This window comes from Eulemur rufifrons, chromosome 18 (genome assembly GCF_041146395.1).
Source record: "Eulemur rufifrons isolate Redbay chromosome 18, OSU_ERuf_1, whole genome shotgun sequence".
Taxonomy (NCBI): domain Eukaryota; kingdom Metazoa; phylum Chordata; class Mammalia; order Primates; family Lemuridae; genus Eulemur; species Eulemur rufifrons.
Window position 1 is genome coordinate 16,800,704 of NC_091000.1, and position 23,936 is coordinate 16,824,639.

Below are 23,936 nucleotides of genomic sequence, written 5' to 3' on the forward strand. Positions count from 1 at the left end.
TTCAATGGGAAAAAGAGGAGATTTATAATAACAGTATTATTATCTGTGAGGATTTCAGTGTTAAATAAAGATATTTTAATAGCTGTAAGAATATTTTGTTATTACAAACTAGAAGTAATTAGTTTTGGCCAAAATACCCAAACATCCCTAAGAAAATTCTTAACAGCATGTAAGAGTAGACTAGAATCAACATATTTGTGGAATAGCAAGATAAATTATAGCACTTTAACCACCATCAATAATATACAAAAGCAAAGCAACTGAGAAGGCTGTAATTAAAGGCAGGATCTGTGGTCTTACGTAGTATGGTACTACATCTTCATTCGTAGGCTCATTCCCAGTCAACTTATAACCAAAGCTACATACTGCATATCATATTACCCAATCAATTATTTTATGTCCAGTTTGTCTTGAAACTTCTGCCCTGAGAGAAATACTATATTTATTAAATAAGATAATATGAAAGCTACTTATGTCTCAGATTCAATATTATGTATAGGAGGGCTGTCCGGAAAGTATCCAGTCATTGTATCCATTGTATCCATGCTGGATACTTTCCAGACACCCTGCTGTATTTGTCTTTTATAAAACATTTACTTGGGCATTCACTATAAAGAGTGACAAGGCTACTACATAAAAAGCTCCTAAGTCCGTAGCCATTAACATAAAAAAATCCATTGAATTATATACTATAAAGAATTAATTGTATGGTATGTGGATTGTATCTCAATAAAGCTGTTTAAAAAAAGTTATTGACCTATAGCCATTCTTTAGGAAAACTACAACTATTGATTTCAGTGACTTATGCCTGCTATCAAATAAATGACTAGCATTTTTTACCATTAGTGTTGACATTGTTTTTCTCCAAGAAATACCAATAATTGGTACTTATTTATGGCTTATTTTTAAATATTACTTTTTAAGAAATGTAATTAAGTGAGACTTTGGCCAGGTCATATATAAAATGAGAGATGGAGCCAATTTTCTGTTCTCATGATGATTTAAAATAAATGTATAAGATATATATTTATTATATTAATCTATCATTTTCATTGTAGCCATTTTTCCACCTCGGATTTTATCTACTCGACCAGGACAGAAAAGTCCAATTATCATACATGATGACAATTCCTCTGACAAAGACAGAGAAGATAGCATCACTTATACTACTGTGGACTGGAGAGATTTTATGTGCAATACATGGCATCTAGAACCCACTCTTAGGTGAGTAATGAATGTACCCATTTTACCCATATCCTAAGGGATTACTGTGAGAAAAAGGTGATTATGAATAATGCAGGTTAAATATGATTACCAAAAATTATATTTGAAAGTTTGTCACTTATAACCTCTACAGCTTCGGACTCCTATTTTTGCTCCTCCATTCTGCTTTTGTAAGTGCTTCTAGGTAAGGTGAAAGAAGTACAAACACAGAATAGCTCAGTGCTGATCAGCTTCCACTGTGTGACAATCTACCAGTCACTAAAATATGGGAATAACTCCACTTCTGCTGTTGCTATTATTTTTGCACCTTCTCACTAGGATGTTATTTTCAGGTGTTTGAGGTAGCTACAGTAAACTGTTTTGTTACTTAATTTGGGAAGATGCAGTACAAGTCATACATCATCATTAAGGAACCATTATAATTTCTCACTGGATATATGTATGACAATGTAATAGAACCTGCAGTATCATATGTCCTTCTGTCTGCATACTAAGTAATATGAAACCATTCCTAAAATCTTCAATTTAATGCTGTCAGACTCAGGTTCCCTTACTGAGTCATGATCTACTACAATCATGATCCCAATTATATCAACTTTTCGTATCAAAATTTCAAAAATATTTTCTAGTTTTAGTTATAATAGTTGCTATAACTAGTATACTTCCTTTGTGTGCCCTTGTTTGTGATAAACACTCAAGTCTTCCGCTTTTTTCCCTTTCCTTTCATCTGCTTTGTTAATCAAATTATAACTGTCCAAATCCTTAAATAGTATCAAAAAAGGTCTACACCCCAGCACAACATTCTGATAACTGATATAGATTTTATTTAGATAAGGTTATTCTGACATATTTATGCCACAAAATAATTCCAAAATAAAATTTCCATTATACAGTGGACTGTTGTATAAGCAGAAAGTAGTGACTTTGTATGTTAGTAAATAATTTGTATTCAATAAAATCTGTTGTAACCAATCAGCAAAACATTTTGGTGTTAATAAATACATATACTCATGAGTAATATTGACGGTGTGAATACTCAGGAGCAATATTAAAATATTGCAAAGGTTCTAATGCAGAAAACTCTTTGTAAAATCTGTTTTGTATTTGTAAGTCTAATTATAATGTAATTGATTATCTTTTAGAGTGAATATATTTAAATTGAATATAAAATGAATTTAGTTTCAAATGAATAATACCATATTCATTTTTTTAGCAAACTAACAAGAGTATGTGGTATAGTGAGAGAGAGCATGGTTAAGAGCTCTGGCTCTAAGCCCAGCTTCATTGCACAGTAGCTGACTGAGCTAGGCCAACTCTTCTCTCTGCCTCAGGTGCCTCATGACAAATCTGGAAAGTATAGGGTTGTTACATTGGTAAAATGAGTTAATTAATGCCAAATGCTTATAACTGTTTGAATTTGAGATCAGTGGTTAAACACCCCCTTCCAACCTGAGTTCAGGACTAACTGAAATAGTGGGGGAGAGGCAACTGGAAAACAGAATTATAGTTTTAATGCTGATAACAGAGAATGTGGTTTGGATGTATGGCAGCAATTGCTTTCAACTATAAAGTCCAGGTTTGGTCTTACCTACAGGGCCTCAGTAATGCAGAACTTAAGAGGAGACCCTGGAGTTTTATAATCCGCAGCCCTGAGTGCTCAGCCACAAACAGCACTGAATGCCCTCAGGCTAACCTATTTAGGGGCCTGCCCTTGAAAAACCTATGGCATGGAGGAGCAGACGAAAATGAGTGGCTCCCAAGAGAAAGTAGGAACACAGGAGGGCACTAAACTATACTATTCAGTTCCTCTGTTAACACTGTCAATCAGATAAATCATCAATGCAAAGGCAGAAAAAGTCCAGCAGTAATTCACTGATAGTTGTTCCTTCCATATGAAAGGAAATACCAGAAATAGGGAGAAAATGGATCTCCCTTCAAACATGTTTAGCATACAACATTCAGTAAACTTTCTTCCCCCTGTGATGTCACATGCTGGTGAAATATTTTAAAATTAACCAGATGTCCTTTTATTTTTTTTTTATTTTTTTGAGACAGAGTCTCACTCTGTTGCCCAGGCTAGAGTGCCGTGGCATCAGCCTAGCTCACAGCAACCTCACACTCCTGGGCTCAAGCAATCCTACTGCTTCAGCCTCCCGAGTAGCTGGGACTACATGCATGCGCCACCATGCCCGGCTATTTTTTTCTATATATTTTTAGTTGTCCAGCTAATTTCTTTCTATTTTAAGTAGAGACGAGGTCTCACTCTTGCTCAGGCTGGTCTGGAACTCCTGACCTCAAAGGATCCTCCGGTCTCAGCCTTCCAGAGGGCTAGGATTACAGGCGTGAGCCACCGCGCCCAGCCCAGATGTCCTTTTAAATGTTTAAGATACCATGTAAAAGGCCTAAAATAAACAGGATGAAATTCAGTAAACACTATTGCTGTGTAGGCTGTCAAGGATACTTAGAATCACACATATATTATTTTTTCAATGCTATTATTATAGTGAATCCAGGAATTATAGGCTTAATTATTCAAATGTCCTACTGAAAATATTTTGTTTTGAGTATACTATGGAGGCTTAGTGATGTTCTTGACCTACATTGAGGACTGTACTAGGACATTATACTCCTTAATAATTGTAATTATTATTTTAGATTAATTTCTTGGACTGGAAGAAAGATTGATCCAGTAGGTGTTGATTATATTCTTCAAAAATTGGGCTTTCATCATGCCAGGACTACTATTCCTAAATGGCTTCAGAGAGGAGTCATGGACCCACTGGACAAGGTTCTGTCAGTTCTTATCAAAAAGCTCGGTACTGCACTACAGGATGAAAAGGAAAAGAAAGGAAAAGACAAAGAAGAACACTAAAAGAGTAACTTGATCTGTGAACAAATTATGATTGTGTCCGTTAAGTTTTATTACACTGGAGGGTTTTTTTAGTATAATAATTTTAAATATAACTTTAAAATAATTCTAATTTTGTGGCCATTGTAAGTTTTTAAGTTAACCTGTTTATTCTCATTCCACCATCCTATATCCTATGTACAGTGAAGTGCTGCATGATAATGTAAATTTTGTGAAAAACTAGATTAAAATATATAAATCTGCTCTTTAGGGTTTATAATTAATTGTATTATGTGCAATATGATTCCTGCATCTTTAAAGTATTTGCAGAGTAACTGTGAATTTTTTTGTTATTGGCCATAACTTTGAGAAAAAATCTTGTTAATAATGTGATTTTTGGAGGGTCATTAATTGCTTTTTTTTATTGTAGACTTGTATAAATACCTATTTGTATATAATTTGAGTAATTGTGATATGATTGTATACCACTAAAATATTGTTTGTAACTATTGTAATAAAGTCACAATAATGGTTTCAGTCTGTAGTTGGTTTTGAATCTTTCTCTCCTTTGATAGCTTATTAGATGCTCATTCTGTGTCAGTTACCAAATGTTTTCATAGAAGATGAATACTTACAAAAGTTCTAAGAATCATATTAAAATACTTATATTACAATCAGCCTTCTGTATGTGAATCCATGGGTTCCATATCTGTGGATTCAACTAACTGCAGATTGAAAATATTTGGGGGGAAAAAAACAAATTCCATAAAGTTCCAAAAATGCAAAACTTTAATTTACTATGTGCCAAGTACTATGTTAAATCCATGAAGTGATGTGTAGGCATTGTACATGTGTATATATGTAATAAAAAGAATCGTAAAATCTAAAATAACACTCAAAGGTAGCTATAATGTTAATAACAAGTCAGGTTGGAAATCTAGCCAAGTCAGTACAGTTTAGAGATAGGGCAAACAGTACAATTAAAGGATCTAGAGCTAGAAAACACATGAAGAAAGCCTCTGGGGCAGACTCTTGCATTTAGGTAAAGACAATGTTATCTGACAGATTAAACAATAAAAACTCCAGAAGAACCAAGGTACTTAAACCAAAGATATATATCTAGTGTAAGAGAATTAAGATTTGCTGTCCAATGTCACATAGCAATTTATTAACACACCTAAAACCCTAGTGTTGGAATCCAAATTTTGTATTCTTTCTGTTATACCATCTTATCTGTCATCTGTCTGATCTCTGAATCCCATCCCTCCAAGCTTGCCCCAATAGTTAGTGCCTACAGGTACATTCATTCCATTGGTCAAGCTTACCAGAGAAGCAAATTCTATGTCTACTTTGGTCATAGCCCACTGCAACCTCAAACTCCTGGGCTCCAGTGAGCTTTCTGCCTCATACTTCTAGTGTCTAAGATAATACTGCCAGTAAGTTACTTCATCAAACAAAGTAACTAAAAATCAGTTGAAGAAATTAGTTCTGTATTTGAGTCCCATTTTAGGTATTAATTCTCTGCTTCAAAGAAACAGTATGCCAATAGTTCTGAATGATAAAAATTTCTCATGGCTTCCAATATTATTGATACGACTACCAAAAAATGACATGTATAAAGTTACCCTAGCTCTGGCACTTATGGTGATAATGTTATAAAAGAAAAGAACAAATTAAATCTGTAACTATCTAAAATTTCTGTGACTGTTGTACAAAGCATGAGAAAACTACATTTGTGAACTGCCGGTGGGAAAGTAAATTGGTACAACTCCCATGAAGGACAATTAGGTAATAGCTATTGAAATCACAAAGGCATATAATCTCTTACTGAACAGTCTCACTACTGGCTATACAGTACTTGAATGTGTGAAATAATTGTATAAGCATGTGCATTGCAGTATTCTTTGTAATAAATGGTAAGAAACAATCCAAATGCCCACCAATAGAAGACAGGCTGAATAAAACGTGACAGATCCATTCACTGGTATAGTGTGCAGCTATAAAAAACAACAGAGATGATCTCTAAAATTTATTCTTAAATGAAAGAAGCAAGGTACAGTCAGCTGTCTAGATTATAAAGTTTCTAGGTGGTCTACTTAAAGTTTTTTTAGTATGTACCTTATCCTATTCTAGTAAATTACATGATACATCCAGATAATCTCTAAATTTTAATAACACATAACAAAGTTAAAGAATTTTGTTCTCTTGTATGTAAAGACTATACTTCTAGGCTCACTAGAGATCTGTGATTTGGAAACTATTTGTAGTGAAGAGCCATTTTTAAAAATCCCCATCTAGCACAAGCAATAATCTTATAAAATACATTAAGAACTATTCAAAATGAAAAATGAAAAAAAAAAAAATACCCAGGGACAACTGCTATTAGAATTTCTAAACACTCTCAATTTCTGTACCTGCTGAAGAGTAACAATTCATGGAGTATACTCATTCCATGAACCACACTTTAAATAGAATTGCTTTAGAATGTTCTCCATCTTCACCATAGTGGTGTCTTCTACAGTTTAGTTGAAGAAACCTGATTACCTGTGTTGAGCTGGCCATTTTTTATGCAAATTGTAGTGCCATTCCCAGAATGCTTGTGCCTCCTGCATACAGAACTAGATGCCCACTCACCTCCCTATGTCACTAGCACATATTCTAAAATCACTTAAGGAGAACCTCTATTTTTTTTTTTCCCTTTGGGACTTCAGGCATAGAGTATCTTTAGTTAAAATTGTCTGATGAATGGCTACACAATCTTTAATTGAGCAATAAGAATTAAATTGATTTTGTGAGTTTCATTTGCTTCACCTGTTTAGGCCAGAGAGTCTTTGCACTCAGGTTCAAACAGCTTGTTCAGACAACGATATGAGACAGACCTTTAAGAAAGCTCTCACAGAGCTATCAGATGTTGGGAGGCATTTTTGGAGTAAGGTACTGTTAAAAAGCACCTTAAAAAGCAAATGCTATCAGAGGGATTGTTAGGTATACACCCAGACGTCTATATGTTGGGGAGTGACATCAGGAGGTAATAACAAAGCTTGGACTCTCAGAATGAATACAGGTTGACTGATCAGATCAAGTCACCCACCAAGTGAAGTCGCACAAGATAAAAAGTTGCTAAATTAATTCTCCTTGATAAGCTCCTTTTCCCTGACCTTGTGTTTCCACTTCCATCAGAATAATAACCCAGTTTCTCTCCCTGTACCTTATTTACTCCTCCCCCAAAGTGACTTAATCTATTTGGTAATTTCAGAGAAGAAAATGAGCTCAGCCTTTTCCACTTTTCACCCTTTCAAGCAAGCCTTCCCACAAGGAGGATACAATTCTGATTTCCTTTCTTGTGCGTGCTGTAAGGAGCAACAGGATTTCTCTAGCTTGCCACTGGTAAGAGTGTCTATTTAGAAAGCATTCCATTTGGCTACACATCTGAGCCACAGCTTCCAATTTAGAATAAGTAATGAATTTTTGTTTATAGCCTCCATGTTTCTGATACCTGGGTCTCTCAGTTTCAACCTATGGAAAGGAGGAAGCAGATGATATTTATTGACCCCTTAGCATCAAACATAAATAGTAATTTTCTGTTTAAACACTTTACTATTACTGGTCCTGTTTATTCGTTGTTTAACAGAATGAAAATTTACCTACCTTACAGTAAAATCAAGCTGATGCTCAGGGCTTTCACTAGTTTTATCATTACCCAGATACAAAAGGACTTACAGAATGGTGGAATAGCCTACTGAAGATTCAGTGGTTCCTTGAACTCGGAAAGAGATACAGAATACATGGGTCCAGTAACTGAGGCTTGAAAGAGGAAATGCCACCTCTCACTGTTATACCTAATGAGCTCCTTCAAATGTATGCTTTCTGTCCAATTCTACTGGCCAGAGCTCTTAGTATATTCAAGGTATGTTTCCACAGGGGACACAACAGTTAGTTGTACCATTAAATTAGAATCTGAGGCTGCCACCTAGTCATTTGGGTTTCCAGATGTCAGCTAGTTGAACTGTTAAAAAAGGTGCTGGCTACAATGACAGGTTCTAATCATCAGGGGGAAATACGGTTGTTGCTATACAAAAGAGGCAGGCAGGAGTGTGGTTGGCTCCAAGGTGATCCCTGAAGCAATCTTTTAGTGCCTCTAAATTAGTGGCAGAGTGCGTATAGCAACCACCTGCATGCCCATTAACGTTCATCGCTCAGAAACAAAAATTATGTTGGAAGACATTCTCTATGGGGCTCTCACATTTCTGTCTTGCAAGCAAGACACTAATGGCCCTTCATTCAGGACTGTATGTTCAAGGATATTTGTATAGTGAACAATATTAGAGATAGGATTTCCCCCTACAGCAAAGGGAATCTTTCCCTACATGTTTGGAAGACAGTGTCTCTATCATAAAAGATTACTGGTACCATGCGTGCTGCCTCCATGGGATTTGGGAACAAGGGGAACCACACAAACATGCTGATGACCATGCTGTGAATAATCAGATTCCTTAGTCTCTAACACAGGACTCTTATGTCTTCTGCCAACATCCATGAAACTGGGGCAGGCTAACTGGAAAGCTTTCAAATAGAGTAAAATCTCAAACCCCTCGTGGTTTTTCACAGATTATTCCACTGAATAAGTTTCAATCATCTGAGGCAATGACTAAGGGCAATCTAACATGGAATGGGTGCGTTGGGGGGTAAATCATAAATTCTTACAACAGCCTTGTGATCAGCTGCATAAATGAGGGTTCTTTCACCCACCCAAATTTTCAATTTCTGTGAGTTTTGTGTGTTAAATTCTGTAACAAATATTTACAAGTTTCTTAAAACTTTAGTAGTACTAATTCATATCTGAAATAAAATAATAATACCAAGTATTTACTGGGTAATAGGCACTACTAAGCTGTTTATAACTTTCTGTTAATATATTCCTCCCAATGACTGTCTGTAGTAGATCATATTGTGCTCATTTTGTAGATGAAGAAATTGAAGCTGAGAGAGCCAGGTAACTTGATTAATTTTTTTCAGGTCTTTGGCAGTAGCCTGCTCAGTGAGGCATTCCTTAAGTATCCTATCTGAAATGACAACTCATTTCCCTATAAATATTACATATCCTCCTTCACTGCTTTATCTTCTTAGCACCTCTCACTAACACACTATATAATCTTACTTAGTTTTTTCATTGTCTATATCTTACACTAGCTGTAAATAAATAACTGACCTAAGTAACTCTGGAGAACAGAATTTTGACTAGATTATGTAAGATTAAAGAAAAAAGAAATAAACATTATACACTTAGGTAAATTTGTTTTCCACAAAAGTACAGATTAACCAATCTGCAACAAATTTTGGATATTGCCAGATTTCTCATCGTCAAAGAAATCACAAAAAAGGGGGAAAGCTATAATGAACTCTGTGTTGTTGGATTACAGCCAAAGGAACACATATAAACTCATTTTTATATATAGGTAGATACAGAAATGTTGATGTCTCTGTATACATGAGTTAGTATACACAAATTTATTTCCTAGCTCTCTTCTGCACAGGCATATAAGCAATGGATACCCGCAATAGCAACAAGCGTGCCTACTGCCCAGATCTAATTCTCTAATAAAAGTAACCAAGGTTTCCTGGCCAACTTTAGGTCTGGGGCAGGGAAAATGCGAGCATCTTACAGTGCCAGAAAGTAAAGATATCCATTAAAAAAAGGGGGGTGGGGAGACATGTCAAAAGGACACAGGAGCCAACCTAAAAGAGCTCCCAATGGCCAAAGCTGAAATAACATTTTTTGTTTTGAGACAGAGTCTCTGTCACCCTGGTTAGAGCGCAGTGGCGTCATCATAGCTCACAGCAACCTCAAACTCCTGGGCACACGTGATCCTCCTCCCTCAGCCTCCCAAGTAGCTGGGACTACAGGTGTAAACCAATGCTCCTAGCTTCCTTAAAAGAATAATAACAAATAAAAAATAAAAACAATTAACGCTTGAGAAACCTTATCCACACAAAAAAGTAGATGGACAATGAAATTTTGTTATAATGATTCCATTCAATTCTTTGGATTCCTTCTTGGTTACACGCCAAAATTCGTTGAATTATTTACTATTAAAAATATTTCCAACAATCTATCCGCTAACACCTCAGTTAGAGCCTGTTTCAACTTTCAGGAAAGCAAAGAATTGAAAACACCCACACTGTCCCCCAGATTGAAGCCATTTTCTCTCAAAGACGCCCTGTTTTCATGATTGTTATTTGGCTCCACTGATCAAGTTTCAGCAAGTCTGAGGTGTTTTGTGTTGTTTTTCCATAAACAGGAAGGTCACTGGGAAGGACAAGCCTTCTCCACGGGCGCCTTTTCAAAATGGGGAAAAGGGAAAGGAGTTTCTTGAAACCACCCTCAGGGTAGCCTCCAAGCACCCTGTGTAAGGAGGCCTCAGGAACAGACAACTGCCGTAGAGACAAGGAACTCTCCATAGGGCCCTCTGTGAGAACGGGCGGGGCTGGGCACCCGCAGTAAGCCAAGAGGCTGAACTGTGCGATTTCACCGGACTTCAGCTGGGAGGGTGGCCAGTCGGCCCAGGTCCCTGCGCTCGAGAAGCGGGACTACGTCGCCAGGGCCTCGAACGCGGCGTGGAACGTGCGCGGCGTTCGACGTCTCTTCCCTCAGAAGCGCAGGCCGCGGAGCGCGGCAGCCGGAGCGCGGGCCAGGGGCAGGCGCAGGCGTGGAGGCGGGCCCGCCGGCCACCGAGACGGTTGGTGATTGGACGGAGCGGGCGTGGGGTTGTGTGGCCGGCACGTACAAGGGCACCGCGAGGCGGCTTTTGAAGGATGCGCCTTTGAGCTCGTGGCCCTCGCGCAGAGCGGCCTGAAGAGAGGTTGAGGCCGGGAGGAGGAAGCAACGGCGGCGGCCGGCGAGCTTCCGGCTTGCGGCTGCCCTCCTGCCTGCCGCGGGGTCCGTCGGAGAGGGCAGAAAGGACAGCCTCGGTGGGTGCGAGTTGGACCAGGATTCGTGAGGCCACCGACGAGATGATTTTCTTTTTTTCTTTTTGTCTTTTTTCCTGACCTTACTCATGGCTCTCCTAATCCCCGGGTAGATTTAAGGGCTTATTCGACTGACCGCTGTGCCTTATTTCCCACTTGGTAGCGGAATTTAGGGAGGGAATTCAGGTGATAAGAATTATGTGTCTGTTAAAACTCACAGAGCAGTCCTGAGATCCTTTTAAAGAGGGACTTGGCTCGAGTCATGTGAATGTGTAAAAAGCCATTTATGGAAATAGGTTTTTTTTTTTCCCAGATTAAGTATTTTTAGTTTACTTAGTATTTTGTTTTTCATTTTCCAATAATTTTATCATGTTTGTAGGTGAGAAAATGTCTGGCAACAATGACTGGTTTCAGAGTTCCCGGGTCCCTAGTTTTGCCCAGATGCTAAAAAAGAACTTGCCAGTTCAATCATCAGCCCAGACGGTAACCACACCCGCAGGATATTCCTCGGAAAGTTACAGCCTGTCGAATATGGCATCCAAGGTTACGCAAGTGACGGGTACGACTTCTCTTTCATTTGTAATAATGACTCGGTTCCTTAAGATTCTAGGGTGGCCAGTAGGTTCTGTTGCGCCTCTGGTTTAAATGTTTCCGGGATATATATACATTTACCTGTGGCCATGTCCCACCTGGAGCTGCGATCTGACTCCCAACACTGAGGCGGCCCATGGAACTCCTTCCCCGTGCTGCTCACTTAACCATACCTTACCACCTTTACTGTTCAACTCCTTCAAGTTTGTCTTGTTTTTTTTGAGGTGAGGCTTCAGGGCAGCACCTGGATTTATACGGGTTTGTATTCCACCCGTCACTTAGCGTAGTGTTAAGAATAAAGGAAGGGCAAAAATTAGGTTGAATTCAATGTAAAACAGTGCATGGGAGCCAAAAACTAGGTTCTAGTCCCAGATCTGTCTGTCTCCATTCTAGGCATTAGTGATAGCATCTGTAAAATGGCTTAGAGGGCCTCTGAAGACCTTGACATCACTAAAATTCCATGCTTCCTTGATCACTGAATAATGATATAACCTTTTTTTCAAAATATTTTTAGTACTGCAAGAGATATGTGCAATAAGAGGCTGTGCTTGTCATGTGTGCCAAAATTGCTTAGTAGAAACTTAAGAAAAACATGAGACTAAGTATGTAGGGTGACTAAATGTATGTGGGACAATCTTCTATTTTCAGAGAGGATTTAGTGCTTTTGCTCTTTTTTGTTTTTGTTTTTTTAACCAAAATGACAAGCATAAACATTTATTTATAGGTAATTTTCCAGAACCATTGCTTTCCAAAGGTCTTTCATCTGTTTCAAATCCCATCCTTCCTCCAAAAAAAATACCTAAGGAATTTATAATGAAATACAAACGTGGAGAGATAAACCCTGTGTCAGCCTTGCACCAGTTTGCACAAATGCAGCGGGTTCAGCTTGACCTTAAGGAAACGATAACAACAGGCAAGTGCAAAGTCATTTGGTTATTACGTTACTAGAAAACATTTTCCATTAAAAGCAGACCATAATAGTGGTGCTAAATTTGGTTCTTTCTCTTAATAATAGGGTTAGCTAACTACTTGTATGTTTTGACAAGTGTACTTAAGAAATTTTTATATTCACACTTTAGCCTTTTGAGCCACTGCAAATAACTCTCACATACAGAAATTTTATAATCATTGAATTGTAATTTTTTTCAGCTAAACTGAAATCTGTGTCACAGATTATTTTGGAATGTAAATATTTCTTGTACAATAAACATGTTTTTGTAGAGATGTTAAATATTCAGACTATGATTATCTTATGAGGATTCTGGTATGCTGATGCCTAAGAAAAATTAGGGTCAAATTTGCTTCTGAAATTCAGGGATTAGATGTGATAAGAGCATTACGTGATTGGTACTGTAGGGACTTGTTTGTTAGCATTTTCTCCATTCCCCTTAAGCCCCACAAACAGAAGAATCTGTTACTACGTTGTGCCTTCAGATGGCTACAGGAGTACATATCAGTAAAATGCAGGAAACAGTTTCTGTGATCTCTTCACATTATAGCCAGTGATTAGGAAGAACTTTAGGAAAATGAAGGAATAAAAGAGTAAGTATGCTTAGGAGGCACTGACAGCTTAAGAGTATAAATCAAAAACAATCTTTTTAAAAAATTTTTATGTGGGTATATGTACGTGTGTGTGTGTGTGTGTGTGTGTGTACACACATACACAGAAGTAGTTTGGTTTCTTTTGGTTTCATTAATTTTCCTGATACTCATTTTTGCCAGTAGGGATCTCAAAGCTAGCATCTTTGCAAAATAATTTAAAGCTATCAATTTTAGTAAAGGTTGTTCCAATATTATCAAGTTTCAGTCCATTGTTTTGGATGAAATACCAGTAGACTAACAGGTGATAAAAAGAAGGTCTTAATGTAGAAGGTGGTGATTTCTTAATGTAGAAGGTAGGTTTAATCTCTATGTAACTAGTTGGCTTTCCTCCATTATTTTTGGACTGCCCTCGGAAAATGTAAGCTATTTGGTCACCGGAAGAAAAAAAAAAAAACAAAAAAACACAGGGCAGATCTTCACTGCTCTGAGCAAAAACTGTTCAAAAAAATAACCCCCATTGATCCTTATTTTATGTTCGGAGTATAGGTGAATAATCTGATTCAGTAAGTTTGATAGTAAAACTAGAGTGTCAGTATTTTTAAACTACCTCTACATGTGATTTTAATTCATGCTAAAGTTGGAAAACCTGAATTATAAACAGGCTGAAGTTTAAAGGCTCAGCATTCTGACACAGAAGACTTATTAACAAATTTGATGCATCTTATACATAAGAATCATCTGGGCCACTTGTTAAATATACAAAATGCTCTCTGGTTTAGTAAATCTGGAGTGGAACCCAGGTGATCATGAAGGAAGAAAATTGGGGAAGCTAAGGTCGTAGATGTTGGAGGGAAAGCCGTTTACCCAGATGCAGTCAGGACTTAACATGTAAAACCTTGATGTATGTCTTAAGAAAAACAATTAATCTTATTGTGAATATGTATGGAAATAGTAGGTTTTATGTGTAATGACATTGTACCTAGCCATCTTTAACCAGAGTGAGACTTAGGTTCCTAAAAGCCTCCTAAAATCCTAACACCAAAATGCAACTTGAAACAGAAATCTTTGACCTGTAAATTTAGGAGATGAGTCCTAAATTTCACGAGGCAAATTTGAAAGCTAAGCAAATATAATTGTGTAAAAGTAATCCTGTAGGAATCTTGAATGACCAGAGAGACATTCAGTTTAATTCTTTAGTATTAATCTTTTCTAATCGTTGTTTATGTTTTCATTTTCCTTCTGTGCTAGCACCAGCCCCACCTCCCAAACTTCCCTAAGCTGTAATGGGTTGTTGATTTGCTTAACATAATGCCCTGATGGGTACACGAGATTTTTTCAAAGGAATTCCTTATGTTCTGATTATTATAAAAGTATTAGAGCAGTCCAAGGATGGGAAAAAGTTAACTTTATTTGTACTGAAATTTTAAAGAACCGAGATACTACATACAATCTCCACACTTTACCTTTCATTGGTCATTTGATACATATTTGAGTGCTTACAATCGCCGGGGATTGTACTAGGCATTCACTGTCACCCCATGTATGACCTGTATTGTAACACTGTCCCTATTTTTCACACTGAATCTAGAACCATCCTACCTACTGGAATCCTCAGAATTAGTTCAGAGGCCCATCGCCTTTAGTTTTAACCCTTATTGGCCCTACAAAAAGACTTATAATTAGTATTTCTAAAGTAGTTTCCCAGAATTTTTGTACTGAAATGTTTTCCTATATACAGACATCATTTGCAAGAACATACTGTGAATTATTAAAGCATTCATTTTGAATTCTTTTTCAAGGTAATGTTATGGGTCCATATTTCGCATTTTGTGCTGTGGTAGATGGTATTCAATACAAAACTGGACTGGGACAAAATAAAAAGGAGTCTAGATCCAATGCAGCAAAATTAGCTCTTGATGAGCTTCTACAATTGGAAGAACCTGAACCAAGAGTTTTAGAAACATCAGGTAAATACTCTTGATTATAAGGTATTTATAAAATGTATCATTTTCCAGAAGGAATCTAAAAGATCTAATGAGTTACTTGGCAACTGCAGGATAGAAGTTGCAGAGTTTAAATAATTTCTTTGAGCTGCTGTCTTCTGATTAATAGTAGTTAAAATGCTCTTGCATATTTTAGCATTGAAAAATATAATCATGTTGCTAAACTGTCTAATAACTTGTCAGATTGTTAATCGGTTTGAGTCCTGAAATGTGGTTTTCTCTGTAATTTATTTTAGATTGTTATCAGGCACTTAACACTCTACATTTAATACTTACAGGTTTTTAATGCAACTGTGTTAAATTCAGTACATGATAGACTGACTTGAGAAAATAGCCTAAGGTAGCATAACAAGTAAGTTAAGAGAACAAACTCTAGAATTAGATTGCTCAGGTTGAAATATTGACCCTGTGTGGGCAAGTATTTGTCCACTAAACCTGTTTCATTTAAAAAGTGGGGACAATGATAGTAACTACCTCCTATGGTTGTCTTTAGGATTAAATAAATAATAAATGCAAAGCCCTTAACCAGTGCCTGGTGAACAATATACAATCAAATAATAGTTCTTATTAGATATCAATTTGAAAAGTGTTAGCATTATTATGCTAGCAATTTTTGCCAATATTCATTTTTGTGTTAGATTATATTTTGTTTTACCATAAATGAGGCAACTTTTAAAAAGAAAAACGTTTAAATTTGATTTAAGCAGTGACTATAAATACTTTTAAAATACAAATCCTCCATTTATTCTATTACTGGGGTTTTTCTTTTTAGTCTTTTAATTTTAGCTTTTCTTTCATTTTTTTCTTAATGCTTTCTTTATAGAGTCTTTATGTTCCTTCTGTAAGTTGAATTCTTGTTTCATATATTTTTGATGTTTAATTAAAACCATTTAATAATTAAAAATGATTTATTTTGCCACATCTTGTAAGTTTTGATATGTAGTCTTTCTCATTATTTTTCAAATAGTTTGTTATACTTTGGATTTAGTAGGTACTTAGGGGAGAGTATTTTGTTTATTTTCATATTATTTTCTGTTCACTATTAACTTTTAAGATTTATTAATATTTTAGGGCCTGGTATGATTTTGGTAAATGTTTTGTTAAGTGTTGGCACCATAAATGCCATTTTATCCTTATTTTATTATAGTGCTTTGATTTGTTGTTTACATGTTATTTGACCTACAGAAAGTGATGATGTAATTATTTTACTTTGCTATAAAGTGTACCTTTTTAATTCAATATAAAATTACTCCTGTTGTCCTGTTATATATATATATATATATATGTGTGTGTGTGTGTGTATACACATTTGTTCTTAATCTTTTTTCTAATATTCCTGGTGCTACTTCTAGTTAACTTTTGTTTGTCCAATGTTTTTGACTATCCTGTTCTTATTTTTTATTATTTTATTTATTTATTTATTTTTTTGAGACAGAGTCTCGCTCTGTTGCCCAGGCTAGAGTGAATGCCGTGGCATCAGCCTAGCTCACAGCAACCTCAAACCTCTGGGCTTAAGCGATCCTCCTGCCTCAGCCTCCCAAGTAGCTGGGACTACAGGCATGCACCACCATGCCCGGCTAATTTTTCTGTATATTTTTAGTTGTCCAGCTAAATTTCTATTTTTAGTAGAGATGGGGCCTAGCTCTTGCTCAGGCTGGTCTTGAACTCCTGACCTCAAGCAATCTTCCTGCCTCAGCCTCTCAGAGTGCTGGGATTACAGGTGTGAGCCACCGCTCCCGGCCCCTGTTTTGATTTTTTTAAAGGATTTTGTTAGGCATAAAATTAGCTTGTTTTTGACATAAAGAATATTTTAATAGAAGAGTTTAATATTTTCATTTATCATAATCATCTGATAAATGTTTTTTGTTTCCTTTTTTCCTCTTTTTTGTCATATGGACAATATTTTCTTTGACTTCTTAAAAAATTTGGAAAGTAATGACTTTAATGTAGAAAGAAACACCTTTTTAACAAAGTCGGTTTTGACAATTTTGAGTCCTATTTTATCATTTAATAATTTTGCTAACCTTATCAAATTTTATGTTTGTCCATCATTTATTCAGTGTTATGTACTATATCATAGTCTGGGTAAACAAATGCTACCCACCTGGAGCTTAGTGACTAGTAAATTTATTCAGTTTTTTTAATGAATATATTTTCGCCTTTCCAGAGTGTTTAACAAGTTAATGTGAAATGCAGAACCTGTGATAAAGAATATTCTTAAGACATTCCTTCAATTAAGAGAAATCCTTTATGTGCGATTATTTTATCAGCTAACCACCCACCTCAGTATACTATATCTCCATTGATTATTTTTTCCCCATTTCCTTCCAATCATAACCTGCAGTAGAATCAATAAATCTATGTGTTTGAGGATGTGCTATGTTCCAGGGATTATGGTAGGTACTGGGGCTCTAGAATTAATAAGACCTACCTGTCCTTTACCTTCTAAGAACTAAAATACTTTGTTGAAATCAAGTTAAAACATATCTACAGAATTTCCTGAGCATATAACTTAATTATCAGAAAAATATACTGGTGATTGGTTTTTCATAATAATTGCTTTTTCCTTAAGGCTTTTCAAAATGTTTATCTGGGGCTAGCAAATGTTTTGCCTAGTGGTCTACAATCATCAGTTTCTAAACATCTATGTTTTCTCTTGTGAAAAGGTAGCATTTACCCATCTCTACTGCCTCCACTTTTATTATTTTCTCCCAGACTGCAACAGTACCTTCATTATAACTAAAAGTTCTTTAGTGATATATTTTCTCTTGGTCCAGATCCTGGAAATAATATAGTAAGGTCATCTTTTCCCCTGTAGTGAGCTACAGTTTCTTCCTTAATTTGTTCTAGACAGCTGGGTTTAAAGATTTATTTTTCTTATGAAAGGATATAGAAGAAAGATAAGGGTTGAGTATTTGTTTCTTCTCTTGGCTGTCTGTTAACCTTACATTAGTTTTTCTAGTCTTTTCCTTATTCTTATTTACATCATAAAACTTTAGTTTTTTTTCAAAATCCTGAACTCGTCACTATTTCAAAATTATTTTTCATGTATATCTTTCATATTTTATCCATGGTTTTTTAAGTGTAGTTTTTTATTAATAACTGTTTAAAAACCTTTTTGCTCTAATTTTTTTTTAAAGTGCAGTGTGATTAATGATACTGTGCTAAGTTTTGAAAATCTTTAACACTTGACACAATGATTTAAGAATCTGATTTCTACGTTTATTTGAATAACTTAATCATTTAAAAATTTTAATTGTAAAAGACACATAGCAAAATTTACCATCTTTTTTTTTTTTTTTTTTTTTTTTTTTTGAGACAGAGTGTCGCTTTGTTGCCCTGGCTAGAATGAGTGCCGTGGCGTCAGCCTAGCTCACAGCAACCTCAAACTCCTGGGCTTAAGCAATCCTACTGCCTCAGCCTCCCGAGTAGCTGGGACTACAGGCATGAGCCACCATGCCCGGCTAATTTTTTCTATATAGATTTTTAGTTGGCCGTATAATTTCTTTCTATTTTTAGTAGAGACGGGGTCTCGCTCTTGCTCAGGCTGGTCTTGAACTCCTGACCTCAAGCGATCCACCCGCCTCGGCCTCCCAGAGTGCTAGGATTACAGGCGTGAGCCACCACGCCCGGCCCAAAATTTACCATCTTAACCATTTTAAGTGTATAGTTCAATAGTGTTAAGTACGTTGACTCTGTTGTGCAAACAATACCTAGAACTCTTTTTTATTTTGCAAAACTGAAATTCTATACCATATAACAACTCCCCATTTTTCTTTCCCCCAAGCCCATGGCAACCACCATTCTACTTATGGTCTCTGTGAATTTGAGTATTCTAGGTATGTCATAAAAGTTAGAATCAATACAGTTTTTGTTTTTTTGTGACTGTCTTACTTTACTTAAGATAATGTCCTCAAGATTCATCTATGTTGTAGCATGTGTCAGAATTTCCTTCATGTTAAAGGATGAATGATAGATATTCCATTGTGTATAAATTCCATATTGTGTTTATCCATTTACCTGTCAATGAACACTTGGGTTGCTTCTACTCTTTGGCTATTATGGATAATGCTACTATGAACATAGGTATACAAGTATGTATCTCTTTAACACCTGCTTTTAATTCTTGGTGTTACCAAGAAGTGAAATTGCTGGATCATATGGTAATTTTTCAATTTGTGTCACTGCTATACTGTTTTCCATGATGGCTGCATGCACCATTTTACATTCCCATCTATGGTACACAAAAGTTCCAATTTCTCCACACCCCTACCAACAATTATTTTCTGGGTGGTTTTGTTTTTTGTTGTTTGGTTGGGTATTTTTTGTCTCCTGGGCTCAAGCCATCCTCTCACCTTGGCCTCCCAAAGTGCAATGATTATAGGAATGCGCCACCACACCCCGCCAAAGCTGTGCCCCTTCTCTTATCAAAGAGATTTTTTTTAATTTTTTTTGAGACAGGGTTTCACTCTGTTGCGCAGGCTAGAATGCAGTGGCATCATCATAGCTCACTGCAACCTCAAACTCCTGGGCTCAAGTGATCCTCCTGCTTAAGCCTCCCAAGTAGCTGATACTACAGGAGTGTGCCACCATGTCCTGCTAATTTTTTCTATTTTTTTGTAGAGATTGGGTCTTGCTGCTGTTGCTCAGGCTGATCTCAAACTCCTGGCCTCAAGTGATCCTCCTGCCTGGGCCTCCTAAAGTGCTAGGATTTACAGGCATGAGCCACTGTGCCCAGCCTATTTTTTTGATAGTAGCCATCCTAATGGATGTGAGGTAGTATCTCATTGTGGTTTTTATTTATATTTCCATAACGATTAGTGATGTTGAGCATCTTTTCACGTGCCTGTTAGCCTTTTCTGTATCTTCTTTAGGTAAATGTCTAGGTCCTTTGCGCATTTTGCAATCAGTTGTTTAATTTTTTGTTGTTGAGTTTTAGAAGTCCTCTGTACGTTCTGGATGTCAAACCCTTGTCAGATATGTGATTTTCAAATACTTTTTCCCATTCTGTGGGCTGCCATTTTACTCTGTTGGTAAAGTCAACAAGTTTTTAAATTTGATGAAATCCGATTTGTCTGTTTTTTCTTTTGTTGCATATGCCTTTGGTGTCATATCCAAGAAATCATTGCCAAATCCAACGTTGTGAAGATTTTCCTCTGTTTTCTTCCCAGGGTTTTATACTTTTAGCTCTTATGTTTAGGTCCTTGATCCATTTTGAGTTAATTTTTATATATGGTGTTAGGTAAGGGTCCAACTTCATTCTTTTGCATGCAGGTAGACATTTTTTCCAGCATCATTTGTTGAAAAGATTGCCCTTTTCCTATTGAATGGTCTTGTAACCTTTGCCAAGAATCACTTGACCATATATGCACAGGTTTCTTTCTGGACTCTCTATTCCATTGATCTGTGTGTCTATCATTATGCCAGTACCACACTGCTTTGATTACTAAAGCTTTGGAGTAAGTTTTGTAATTGGGAAGTGTGAGTCCTCCAAGTTTGTTCTCCTTTTGCAAGATTATTTTGGCTGTTTGTACATGGCATTTTAAAATGCAGACCATCTTATACAGTCTTATTGAAATTATTTGTACATAATAAACAGAATTTAGTATCTTTAACTTCCATTCCACTTGAGCCATACTTACTTGAGTAAATGGAATTAAATCTTTGAGTTTTGAAAGTTCTGCTTATCTAAAGTCCAGAGTGTATATATCTAATTTGAGTTAATATTTCCTTTACCAATGTGAGCCCTAAGCTGGTATTATCACTTTATTTGTTCATTTCTATATATTCAACCAGTTTTCCATCTTACTCAAAATTTAAGTCCAGAGAAGCAGTTCTATTTGCTTTCTTTGTCTTTCTTTTATTCATTTATTTATTTATTTTTATTTTTTGTTTGTTTTTCAGCTCATTATGGGGGTATAAAAAATCAGGCTATATACATTGTCCATGCCTCCCCATCCCCCAGAGTCTGAACTTCAGTTGTGTCCATTCCCTAGACAGTGCACATCACACTCATCATGTAGGTGTGCACCCCTCCCCTCTCCCCACCCCATCCCCTCCCAGTCAGAACTTCAAGCGTGTCCATTCCCCAGGCAGTGTGCATCGCACTCAACAAGTAGGTATACACCCATCCCTTCCACCCAGCCCCGACCTCTGTCCGATACCCAATTGGTGTTATTCCCAAATGTGCACTCAGGGAAACCAGTTTGCTGGTGAGTACATGTGGTGCTTATTTTTCCATTCTTGAGATACTTCACTTAATAGAATGGGTTCCAGCTCTCTCCAGGAGAACCAAAGAGATGCCATATCGCCATTATTTCTAATAGCTGAGTAATATTCCATGGTATACATATACCACATTTTGCTAATCCATTCATGAATCGATGGGCATTTGGGTGGTTTCCACATCTTTGCGATTGTGAATTGTGCTGCTATAAACATTCGGGTGCAGGTGTCTTTTTTATAGAATGACTTTTGTTCTTCTGGGTAGATGCCCAATAATGGGATTGCTGGATCAAATGGTAGGTCTACTTGTATCTGTTTAAGGTATCTCCTTATTGCTTTCCACACTGACTAGTTGATACCTTGGCTTCTAAAGCCTCTTCATTTAAGCTTTCCTGATCTCTTTTGTCCTCTGGTTTAGTGTAATGTTCTTTTCTTGTTTTTTCTATATTCCCTAACTTTGGGGGACCAAATTGGAAAGCAGTTGCAAAGAATGGGACTACAAGCATCAAAAACTTTGGACATAGCATTTCTTTAGAAAAATAAAATAGCAAAATAGTGTTAAAATGTTGTTTTTTTAGTTACTAATTTTTAATACATTAATTTTAAATATTTTATATAGTATTGTAAATATAAAATTGTTTATAAGAATCTAAGGTAGAACTTCACTTTAGCTGCTTTTCAGCATGTTGCATCTATTAAAATGCAAGCTATATAATAGTGTAAGATTAGGAAACCCGGAAACTTGATGGCTTACAATTGACAGAAATATACAGAAAAAAATAATCATTTTTGGATTGCTGTTTCATTCATGTTTCCTTATATTATTTTTGTTTTACTTACAGGTCCTCCTCCTATCCCTGCAGAACCTGTTGTTCCACCTGAACCGGCATATGTTTCAAAAGTACATTATGGTAGGAAAGTCCTTCATGATGTTCTATTTTAGAAGAGTAACCCAATTACAAATTGTAACATAATTAAAATATGCATAGGTATGAAAATATACATTAACATTTTATCATTTGAACCTTTCACATGTCTACAAAGAGGAGAATTTCCTTCTATATGCTAAAAATGAGAGAAATAAGGAATGAAGAAGAAAACTTGAAGAAAGGTTCCCCCCCCCCCAAAAAGAGATGGTTCATCAATTTCACATATCTGCTTCTTTGAGAATTCTTTGCTTTGGTAGGCTTTTCATTAGTGAAAACAATGGCATTCTGATGCTTGGTAGTCATTTCACGGATTCATTTCTGATAATCTATTCACTTTCTTTTAATGGCAGTTATTTGTCACTCAAGCCCAAGAAAGCCACAACTTCAGTTGAAGGTACTAGTTGTGTGACCTAGGACCAGTTACTTCTCTGTGTACCTTTTTCCCCCCTTTATAAAATAGTCATTGCAATGATTATCTCATAGGGTTATTGTGAGGATTAAATGAATTCATACATGTAAAATACTTAGATCAGTGCCTGGCACACAATAGATGCTCACTAAATAGTAACTATTATTTTATTGTGACACTTCTTCACATTCAACATGATATGGCAGTTATTATGTACCTTTCCTTTTAGATTATGAAAAGTATGGAATATTCTTAATTTCTACATTGACTACATAGTAGGCACATTTCATACTTGAAAGTTTGGAGTATTTGTAAAATTAAAACGAAGAAGAAAAGGAGCCTTTCTTCCTTTGCATTTTCCAGGCCTGGAGATTAGGATTTGAAAAATTTTATGTCTGTTCAACCTTGGTTTCCCATTGTCTTTCTAAGGCTTGTACATTTGTGTGCTTGCATGCAGTCAAAGGACCAGACCGGGGAAAATAGGCACATTCAAGACAAAAATCCACCAATAGTTAGATATAGTCTCTGGCCTGATAGTTGTAATAATTGGTGAACAAAAGGGCCAAGAGGGATCAGTCCTGTAGCAGTGATCTCCTAATATGCGAGGAGGCTTTTGTCTATCCTTTCAGCCTCTGTGTACATTTTTCATGAATAATGGGGTAGAATCCCAGGACAAGGACTGAGAAATAATATAAATTGCTGTTACCCAGGAAAACAGGTGATAATCTGTGGTAAAGAAAGGTTGTGTAGTTAAAAAAAAAAAGAGTAGAGTCATGTTTTGTAGGCTCAGGTTTATGTGTCAGACAAAGGAGAGCAAATATCATTCTGTAAACTCACAAGTAAAAACAAGAGTTGGATGTTACAACTTTTCAAGAAAAAAGATTTGAGACCTACAAAAATCTTCTGAACGCTTCCGCTTGGACCAGTTGTAGAGGTAGTCACTATTTCACAACCTGTCTACTTTGCTGCATGTTTCTAATTGAACCATATCTTCACTAAAAATAGTGCTGTTTATCTCTGAAGAATTCAGATTACTCATAATACCAAAGATCACTTGAAATTAGCAACTTGAAATCAAAGAAATGGTAACTGACATTACGCATGTCATGTTTTTATTTCATCCTTCATTTCCAATAGTTTGTGAGACTATTCCCTCAACAGCCAGCACACATGGGCAGGGAGAACAATATTGTACTTGT

General features: G+C 36.3%; 2 protein-coding genes across 5 annotated transcripts in view; both read left to right on the plus strand.

The window, feature by feature from the left end:
• The window catches only part of BLTP1 (bridge-like lipid transfer protein family member 1), a 173,497-nt gene extending 168,890 nt beyond the window's left edge, over nucleotides 1-4,607 (plus strand). The window contains exons 86-87 of one of the 2 annotated variants that reach the window (XM_069493730.1): nucleotides 1,059-1,224; nucleotides 3,880-4,200. In XM_069493730.1, coding sequence (XP_069349831.1) covers nucleotides 1,059-1,224; nucleotides 3,880-4,096 — 383 coding nt within the window. In that variant the 3' untranslated portion in view covers nucleotides 4,097-4,200. Of the gene's footprint in view, nucleotides 1-1,058; nucleotides 1,225-3,879 lie in introns of both variants that reach the window. The other variant, XM_069493731.1, reaches the window with a different exon arrangement.
• A 6,421-nt stretch (nucleotides 4,608-11,028) lies between these two features.
• ADAD1 (adenosine deaminase domain containing 1) overlaps nucleotides 11,029-23,936 on the plus strand; it is a 38,677-nt gene continuing 25,769 nt past the window's right edge. The window contains exons 1-5 of one of the 3 annotated variants that reach the window (XM_069493331.1): nucleotides 11,029-11,047; nucleotides 11,418-11,597; nucleotides 12,354-12,542; nucleotides 14,971-15,138; nucleotides 22,242-22,310. In XM_069493331.1, coding sequence (XP_069349432.1) covers nucleotides 11,426-11,597; nucleotides 12,354-12,542; nucleotides 14,971-15,138; nucleotides 22,242-22,310 — 598 coding nt within the window. In that variant the 5' untranslated portion in view covers nucleotides 11,029-11,047; nucleotides 11,418-11,425. Of the gene's footprint in view, nucleotides 11,048-11,417; nucleotides 11,598-12,353; nucleotides 12,543-14,970; nucleotides 15,139-22,241; nucleotides 22,311-23,936 lie in introns of those variants that run through there. The other 2 variants (XM_069493329.1, XM_069493330.1) reach the window with 2 other exon arrangements.